Genomic DNA, 9,545 nt, shown 5'->3' on the forward strand with positions numbered 1-9,545 from the left:
TCGCTCTGGGCCCCCACACGGCAAGTGTAGTTTAAATTGATTGGCAACATTTTCTTTTATTTAATCAAATATAGCCTCGGCGGTTTTTTTCCGTTTTTTTTTCTTTCTTTCCTTTCCTGGCAAGTTCAAAATTATGTCCTTTCGTATGCCCACAGGCTCGATCGTTTCAACGTGATGGCCTTGTTGATTTGTCTCTGCTGTATACTCTCAACCAATCGACATTGAAAAGATGAATAGCAAAGGAGAGACAGTAAGGTCTCTACCGGCCACTAACGGACGCAGTATAGATCCAGTCCTCATATACTTCATCCAAGGGGCTCCGCTTTACCGTGCCAATTAGCTGAGAGTATATGATACAGGTCTCAAGGGTTGAAATTGCGATATAGAGACTGCGGTTAACGTGCATGTTCCCACAACCGCCGTAGCAGATCGGGCCATCCCAGTCATACGGTCTCAACACAAGCAGCATGATTTGAACCCCTTGTAGTTATTCCCTTTCTCGATCTAAAACCTCTTTAGATCGTAAGGGTTTGATGGATCTGATGGATCTCCCACCGCTGCTGTCCCGTCCACCGGCCTACCTTTGTGTGGAAGATTGCAGTCGTGTGGGACGGAGGACAGCCCGCTTGAACCGTGTCAGAAATGGAGAAACCTGGTCAAAGTTGTTGATGCCAGGAATTGAAGCCATCATGATGCTAGTTATTAGTCAAATCTATTAGTTTAGCATGCCAGATACCAGCCCCCTACACGCCAACCATGAACGCAGAGCAATGGTTTGGGTACACCAAGTACGTCAACTTGCACACGGGTCTCTGAAACCAGAATAGAATTTTCAGTCTTTACTTGATGTAACCATTTTCTTTCGCCTTCTTCCGCCCGGAGGAGGAGATGCATCTTTCTGCTCTCCATCGCTCAAGTCGTCGTGGTTACGCTCGTTTTTCGACTTGCCGTTGCACTTCTTAATGGGGATAATGCATCCCTGCTCTCTAAGGTGTTTGGTTAGGAGACGTACTGGTCTGCATATCCGGAAAAGCCCCCACAGTGTAGACGGTGAACACGTTGCTCATCACCTCTACCAGGACTGGGATATGTTTCCTTTCTCTCTCGATCTACGTCGGCCTTGACCAAGCGGAATTGCAAGTGCTCATTACTGGATTGGTACATATTAAAAACTACTACCGTACAGCTCTAGATGGTACTTGCATATCCCGGAAAAATATCTTCATCCAACTCTCTATCCCAAAAAATAGCAGATTCGAACCCGGGTATGTCTACAAAGGCAATTTTATCTTTAAATATGCTCGACCTTACAATGCAAACTCCTTTTCCATAAATTGACAACTCTAAGGTTGTATTAGGAAACATCCCGATAAGATCTTTACATAAAATAGGCGAGGAATCGTATCGCACATTGCTGATGTTCAAGGTGAAACGTTCGAATTGCACCTCGCACGGGTGTCTCCCGGGGGTTTTAGAGCGGAGAGACTTCTTGACTGTATTCAAAAGAGCTTCCTTCGCCTCGCGAGCACCCCTTTCAGCCATCTTGGCCTTGACTACTTTGTCCTTTTTCCCTTTCGTCGGAGTGCCGAGAAGAAGGTAAATATATTGCCTCTCCTTATTGGGGAACAAGAGCATAGGAATCTGGCATCGTGAATCAACGGCTTTGACCCATTCGTAATCTTGAAAGATAGGATCCCAATACTTCAGTTTCTGGACTTGAGAGTCGCCCATAATCTCTTTAGCATGGCGATGGCTAGCATAGAAGCTAAAAAGGTCTCGGAATTGTAGTTTCCCAGTAATGATATGCCAAATGTCATCTGGAAGAACTGCCATATCTTACTGTGATCTCGTCCTTATTCTAATTCTGTCAGAGACGTCATTTCTTTATGCACAGGGGCCAGACTATGTATTATATACATTATATCGAGACACTTTCCTCAAGCTCACTTGCAGGAACTCGTTGTCTAAGAGTAGTATGTCTATTTTAACCCTTTTCTATCGGACAATCATTGCCAGAGAGCTAATTAGGGCAGTTATTCACTAATGATAGTTAGCCACGCTGCCACTGTAGTATTTGGCAACGCATATAATCCTCAGACATAGTGGGTTTGGATGTAGGAAGAACTAAAGGTTCCCCCTTACTTCAGGATCAAAATTAAGGTTTACAGTCCTAAGCTCAAGTCGTAGGACTGTCACCTGGGACTCTGCAGAAGTCCAGTCCTAGACGGAATCAGCCGAAGATATAAGGCCTCAAAGGCTCTTCGATTGCAAGGAGTTAATAAGAACAATATAATAATAATTTGGTTATTGAGTGCACCTAGCATTCCTGCGTAATTAAATAACAAGAGGAGGACACGAGCATGCATTCAAAAAAGCAAGAACTTGGGGAGGCAAATCAAGACACTCAACCTTCCGATGTTGGATGCCAAGGGTACAAGGGCTTAGCTAAGTATGCAATGGACAGACCACACATCAGATCGCGCACAGAAGAACAGGGCATGCCGGTATCTAGAATATGTATCCTAGCTATGGGGCAGGTGTGTTAAACTAATTGTTGAAGAAATTTGCCGCAGCCTCGCATGAGCAAGTGAAAGGATTGAAATAAAGAAAACTTGGAGGAAGAAAGGAAGATAATGTATAATTTCTTCGTTTTAAATTACTCGGGGGCATCTTTCATGGTCAGGGAGCGCAGATACCTCTCAGATGGATGCTGTAAAGTCGGGCGAAGTACCGTTGAAAGAGAAACAAAAATAGAAAGAAGAAACAAGAAAAAGGAGGGGGAAGAGGGGGGGGGAAAGACGAGGAAATATTCAAGAACAGTCAAGTCCATCACCCGCAGCATTAACAACGGGAGTTATTTCGACTTCCAACACTCCATCCCCTTTAGGTAATGCATTACCACGCTTAATAGAAGCCCTGATCCTGTCACAAGATCTTTGTCTCCAAGCCTGTAAACCTTGCTCCAAATGGGCTTGGAGGTAGACGTACAGTTGGTGATCGGCCTTCTGTCCATCAGTGATAATTTCTTCTGGTTGACCGCGAATCTGCACACGAAGTTTTGTGACATGTTGGCTGAGTCCTCTCTGTTGTAGTAATTCCTTAAGCCGGCCGAAAGTAATGCAGGAGACGCAGCTCATCCGTGGACCGGGTCGAAAGGCGCCGTTTGGCCCCTGAATCAAGCGAAAGTCTAGAGGAGGCGCAGAGAAAAGCTGTTCATGACAGCACGTACTAGGCCGCCATCCCCAGTAGTGGCTATCGCATGTTTCGAAGCAGCGCTCGCAGTCGGAGCAATCATCTGGATTGGATGTGTTGATTAGGCCGAGCACTTGGAACTTCAGCTCCTCAATCTCTGTGATGGCGTGTCCGCGGCATATTGCCTTGAAGGCAGCATTGAGTGTCGTGATTGTTGCACTGCCTTGACGATTGTCCGAGTCCATTTGTCGCTGGATTGCTCGATTCAAATCCTGGCGGCATGAATCGAGGAATCCGAGAGGATCGAAACAAACAGGGCAGGTAATCTCAAAATCGGTATTGTGAATGCCAGTGAGTGCAATGGTCACCAAAGTCGGATCGCTTTCGGGGCCTTCGTACAAGGGGCATAGATGTTCTACCCCATCGTCAGGCGCTAGTTCAGATAGGTCCGGCGCGGAGCTTGAATCGTCGGATTGATCATCCAAGCCATCCATCTTTATGCTCGTTTAGCGAAACTTGGTCAATTCCCGGGCAGAAATCGGGTATGGGTGCGGGCTGGGAATAGCGACAGAGAGGAGAGATGGTTTGCATCATAGCAGGTTGACGAGCAAAAGTCCCAGCTTAAATACACCTACCTCCACCCGTTAACTCCTATCCTTCCTCGGGACTCCACTCCAGGTATTGCAGGCACTCATCCCGATTTGTAACTGATGACCGAAATTTCAGCTCAGGATATTATTAGGCGATGATGGCAGGGGAGATGCAAGTCCTCCTCATTCGGTTGGCTAGGCCGACAAACCCTATCGGGAATGTACACTCTCTCCTACATGGATGGCAGGGCTCGATGTGCTCAACCCAGCCTCTTTAATGACACCCATGCATTTGTGGTCTCATTATAATGATTTGCAGCCACCCCCTACTCCTTTGTTTCAAGACATATTATCGTAGTGCATTACATACAAGCTAATGCCAAGGACCCATGGCGAGGAAATAGGGGTAATGAACCAGAAAAGAGGGTTTCAGGGGCAAGTACCAACCGCCGGCTCTGCATATCTTCCAGCTGACGTGTCCTCCCTGTAGTGCAGTCGGAGACCAGACCCTACTGCCCTGTTGGACAAGACTCACACATTTCTACGCCCTTGGGTGTATAGAGTGGCAAACTTGATCCAGGGTAGAAACAGAAGACCCTACCTTGTTCCTGCATGAGATGAGGTGTTTTCACCACGAGGGCTTGTGAGCCAAAATCGTATGGTTCCCTCTCGGGGGTTTATCTTGAACGGGCCGCGAATGGGCGCCTTGAAGTAATGCCTGGAAGCAGGATAACGCATAATGAACAGACTATAACTTTATTCTCTTCTGGTTGGCAGGTGATCCGCAACATAATGCCTGACTGAATCTCGATCAGCGACCATCGAGACCTGCGGCATCTGGAGTCTCTGAGAACCTTGCTTTGCCGGTGGATGGCATGGAGATCTGACAACGGATGGAAAAAAACAAATAGAGGAGATAATCGGCCCAGAGGAAGCAGTTGCGTGTTTGCCTTCTCCACACAACCTACCCTCATCGACAACCAGGTACTAGCTTCAGACACTTTTGGCTGAGAAATCCCTACTAATTCGTCTTCATTCTGTATCTATAGGTCAACCAAATCGCTTGGAAAGACAACAAGCTTGTGTTATTTTTAATTACCGTGTTTACCGGCGCCGACGATGAGCGTGTCGTCCGGCAGAGGAAGAAGCCGTCATCACGGAAGTCAGAAGCCAAGCCAATACGGCGTTTTTTTGTAACAAAGCTACCAAAGAGATCAACATACCGACAGTGGCTGCTACTTATAACGACCAAATGAATCATATTGACCGTGGTGACCAACTGAGGTCTTGTTATAAGTATGATCATCCCCTACGCCGTGGTGCGTGGCAGGTACTTGCATGGACTTTCCTCTTTGACGTGGCCCTCGTTAACAGCTATATTGCTCAACTCCACGGACCGCAGCCAAATTGGAAGAGATATACGAATCAAAGGGAGTGGCGAGACTGCATTTATAACGAATTATTTAATACCTACGGCCATAACAGTCAAGCAAGGAGGCATTACCGAGCCGGAGACGAGCGTGATCTACAACAACCCGAATTACAGAGGGAACACATCGATCGCAAGATCAATCATGTCAACCACAAGGTAAAGTCAGACTGTCTAGCCTGTCAGGGCTGTCGGCAGGGGCAGCTAAAAGTAAGAGCCCCGGAATGGAGCCCTCTTACGGAGGTCAGCGGCAATGAGGAAAAGAAGAAGATGAAGAGGCCGGATGTGCGGAGTCAGACCTCTCATGGATGCCGTATTTGTGATGTTGCGATTTGTAATACGAAGCATTGTTGGGACTTCTATCACCACCTAATTTAGCAGAGGAATTATGTACCTTTTTTTTTGGCGCCTTCTGATTGGATCGAACCCCTCGTCGTGACCTGGTTGGTGTTTGCGCACTCAGATAGGGCTCTCTAGTTAGCTTCTTCTGCAGGTCCCCTGCCTACATATAGATTCAGTTGCACTCCCTCTTAACCAGGTAATAGATATTGTTAATCTATTATCCCTTTCTACACCTTCAAAAAGAAGACATCTTAGCGTATCACAATAATAGCTCTCAAGCAACCGCCCATATCTTGATAGTATATGCCCAAGCGCGTCCGTGCACACGTCCGTGCCTCGAGCATTGCCGATATTTCATCAAAAATACACGCTTTTCGCCCGTGCACGCTTGCAGGGTTCTTCCCCTGGTGGGTACTGCGCCACCGGCGAGCTTCCAGCAGTCCCGGCCAACATATCCGTACCATCCACATCCGATCCAATGCGTGGTGAAGCCGGACTCAGAGGACCATGGACATAGCCAAGCAAGATATAGAGTATAAGCGAACAATAATTATCGGCTTCATCGAGTGAGAGAGCTTGCCACCCGAAACTGAAGGTAATCGTTCTTTATCAACTCACCCATCTTTAATTTGACTTCAAGTGTGGGCTGTATATGCACGCCGTTGGTTGGCTGATGCTGATCCGGCCGGATCGGATCCAGGCAGTTATCATCTAATGCAGATGAGAATGCTGCGCATCGTCTCTATAGCATGCAGACATCTGTATAAATTCCTCACTTCCTGATACAAGTCATTCCAGCCGATACATTGATGTTCTGCACATCTCTCGGGTGCAGCAAAGTGTGGGCCTGAGCGTGCCGTTAGGACGCAACGTCAACCTTCAGTCAGCGGCTTAGTGCGCAACCCATTACATTTGCCCGACTATGGCGTGTTGTAGACTCCCAACGACCATTTATACCGCGCCTCTCTGCTTGCCAAAATCGAAACCGACATACTATACTTAGGAGTTAATAAACTAACCCTCCTTAGATTGCCCCTGCCACGCGCTACTTCCTATTACCGTTGCCGCTTTGTCATTACCTCATTGTCTCCCATTCTAGCAGCACATTTTCCTTTGGATATCTGATACTGTTCTATTCCGGAGTACGATTTTCCTTTTGTAGGTCCCCACCGCACCGCCGGAAATACCAAACCATACACCCATTATGCAGCGTAAGAAGTTTGTCTCTCCGCTCGATCGGTCTCTCCAGGCCCATAACACTGATGTTATGGCTGCAGCCAGGTTTTCCTCGCTCGCCTCTGTAGTCAGGCTGAGCGCTATGATGACATGGTCCCCCTTCTGAAGGAAGTCATCCAGAGGGGTGGTGAGCTGAGTGTCGATGAGCGGAACCTTCTCACTACTGCTTTTAATAACGTTTTCGACACCCGTCGTGCCAGCTGGCGCATTATCTCCTCGGTCGAGAAAAATGAGTACAAAGGCAGTGAGAAGCATCTTGCTACCATCCGTGGATACCGCATTAAGATTGAGAATGAGATCGAAAAGATCTGTCGGGACGTCTTGGATCTGCTAGACCAGAGCCTGATCCCAAATGCCAGTACTAGCGAGTCAATGGCATTATATTACAAGATGTATGCCTATTTTACTGGTCTCCCCTTCTCGAGAATACTTTGGCTGACTACTCATGTTTTAAGGAAGGGTGACTATAGCCGTTATCTGACCGAGTTCGTGTCAGGTGAGAAGCATAATCTTGCAGTTACCTCTGCGTATAATGCCTACAAGGTGGGTTCTAAATCTGTTGGTTCAGAATTCAATCAGCCAAGGTATACTAAATTAAGGATTTTATTTGCTTCCTAGATTGCTGCCTATGTTGCCTAGACAGAGTTCACAGCCACTCACCCGTTGAGGCTAGGCTTGGCTGTTAATTTCTCTGTCTTCTACTACAGAATTCTGAATTCACGCGATCGTGCCCGGTGTCTTGCGAAACATGCTTTTGACGATGCTAAGGCCGAGCTCGATGCCCTAACCAAGGAGCCTGATGGCGACAGCATCCTTCTCATGCAACTCCTTTGCAACAACCTGACCCTTTGGGCGTCTTCAGACAGTGGTGAGCGTGAAGGGATTAGCTGCAGAAAGATGAGGCACATAATTGCCGCGCGCATTCAGTCGACATAGTCCCACGCATGCCCTTCTTATGTAACTCAGGCCATGAAGGAGAATAAGTGCATTTAGAGGTACTTATTGTGACTAGAATATATAAAGCCTCTCTGTCTCTCTCCATTCCTTGCTTTAGAGCGGCAGAAACTTCACGCACCTCTGCTCATCATTACATTATATATCCTTGAGAAAATCTAGCACGATATTGCCAAGGTAGCTTATATGACTCGATAAGCGCTACCTAGTGAATCTTTAGGTGAATAAAAATCTGCCATCCTTTTGTTCTCTCCCGTATTATAATAGAGAAGAAAGATATTTAGAGAAATGTACTATTGCCCGAGACTTTCACCGCTCAACTTCGCTGCCCATCCCGCATATATAACCCCTGGCGTACCATGAGCTGCATCGTTGTCTTCATTACCGCACCATCAATTTGATACTGAAAAATCATGTCATGGGGCCGCCGCAACCTGAATAGTGAACTGCGGCTAAGAACGTAGACGAGGGCCCTTCCTTTTCCGAGTTTTTAAACTCCACTAAGATCGGACCCTTATCTAACTTCAGCTCGGCCTCGAACGGATGCGGTAGGGTCCTGTAAGGATTGGGTTCCCGCCCTACCGTTTCGGTCTGCTCGTCCTCACCCCGGGGCTCCAGCAATTGCGCCAATGATCGGGATATGCTAGATTTTAGGATATCTATATCCTTTGATATTATGACAAGCGTCTCCTGGTTATCCGTCTCCACATCGGAGCAGCGTAGACCGCCCTGGCACTTACTTCTGTTGACTCTCGTCCATTTCCTGGGGGGAGTGGCCTCGTAGTCTTGTAGTCTATTTCGAAGACGTTTAAGAGTGTCCCAAAGGAGACACCATTCATGAAACCATATGCCGCATGCTGAGCAACCGATTGTGCGTCGGTGTGGATTAGTAGGAAGCTCGCATCTATATATTGGTTCGGTAGACTACGTGGATTAGCGGTGAGCTGATATGGTTTGATTTAGAAGACACACCGTGAGTCGTTTCTGATGGCAATCGAATCTCTGTCGCCAAATGAAATCGGAATTGAGATCGTTATCTGAGGATTCTATCCATTGCTTCATAGATGCAGGCCCTTCGACGCACAGTATATTAATGATATCCACTGGATTGTGTCACTAACTTATATTGGGGTACTTATTTTGTATTACTTACTGTGGTTGGATGCTATAAGCTTGTTGCGACCGTGGTATGGCTGGCGTCCTCGGATGGACTTCTTATCGCTGAACGTACCTGGCGGCAGTTCATCTGGCCAATATATCTAGTAAACCCGAGCAAACACCCTATTCTCATTAGCAGCTCTGATTTCTAGGATGTAGGCGATCCAAAAGCGGCTCGATTCGCCGGTCATCTGCTTCGAGCTTCGGGCATTATTCGTTCTCTCTCGAGTCGTTTCGTTGGCAACTAGAACGAAGTCTCCGCGCTGGAACTTCTTGTCCTTGACTATAATGAATTGTTAGTGCCTTAATAAAGGGAATGATCTGCGTGGTCGTACGGATGAAGCTATTGTATCGGCCCATTTTGTCCCATTGTTGGCGGGGTTCAACTGTGTAATAGTCGATCAACTCGTCCTGCTCTCGAGTTCCCGAAAGTGAAAAAGGGATTTGCTGTGCCTTGGCCTTTAGTATTTCAGCAGGAGAGCGCTTGCGTTTGCGCTGGCGGTGAGCATTTTGGGATGCCGATCCCACCAAGCCATTGGCGACGTGCCACTTTCCCTGAACGCCAGCCCCCATGACACCAGCTAGAGTTAAACAGTGATGGAAGAATATCCAAACACGCGGACGCGTGGGGACAAAATATGCAT

At 47.3% G+C, this 9,545-nt stretch overlaps 2 protein-coding genes across 2 annotated transcripts; one reads left to right on the plus strand and one right to left on the minus strand.

The window, feature by feature from the left end:
* Window positions 1-6,757: 6,757 nt before the first annotated feature.
* Window positions 6,758-7,725, plus strand: NCS54_01485000 (14-3-3 domain-containing protein; the record flags this gene model as incomplete). The annotated part of the gene is made up of 4 exons (XM_053159973.1): window positions 6,758-6,771; window positions 6,831-7,181; window positions 7,245-7,332; window positions 7,558-7,725. 4 exons carry the CDS (start codon window positions 6,758-6,760, stop codon window positions 7,723-7,725), a joined length of 621 nt encoding a protein of 206 aa, XP_053015948.1.
* A 1,277-nt stretch (window positions 7,726-9,002) lies between these two features.
* NCS54_01485100 (BAH domain-containing protein) lies at window positions 9,003-9,261 on the minus strand (the record flags this gene model as incomplete). Its single annotated transcript, XM_053159974.1, has 2 exons — window positions 9,003-9,184; window positions 9,237-9,261. The coding sequence occupies 2 exons, from the start codon at window positions 9,259-9,261 to the stop codon at window positions 9,003-9,005; spliced, it is 207 nt and encodes a 68-aa protein (XP_053015949.1).
* Window positions 9,262-9,545: the final 284 nt, after the last annotated feature.

The sequence above is a fragment of the Fusarium falciforme genome, chromosome 13, assembly GCF_026873545.1.
Source record: "Fusarium falciforme chromosome 13, complete sequence".
In the NCBI taxonomy this organism is placed as follows: domain Eukaryota; kingdom Fungi; phylum Ascomycota; class Sordariomycetes; order Hypocreales; family Nectriaceae; genus Fusarium; species Fusarium falciforme.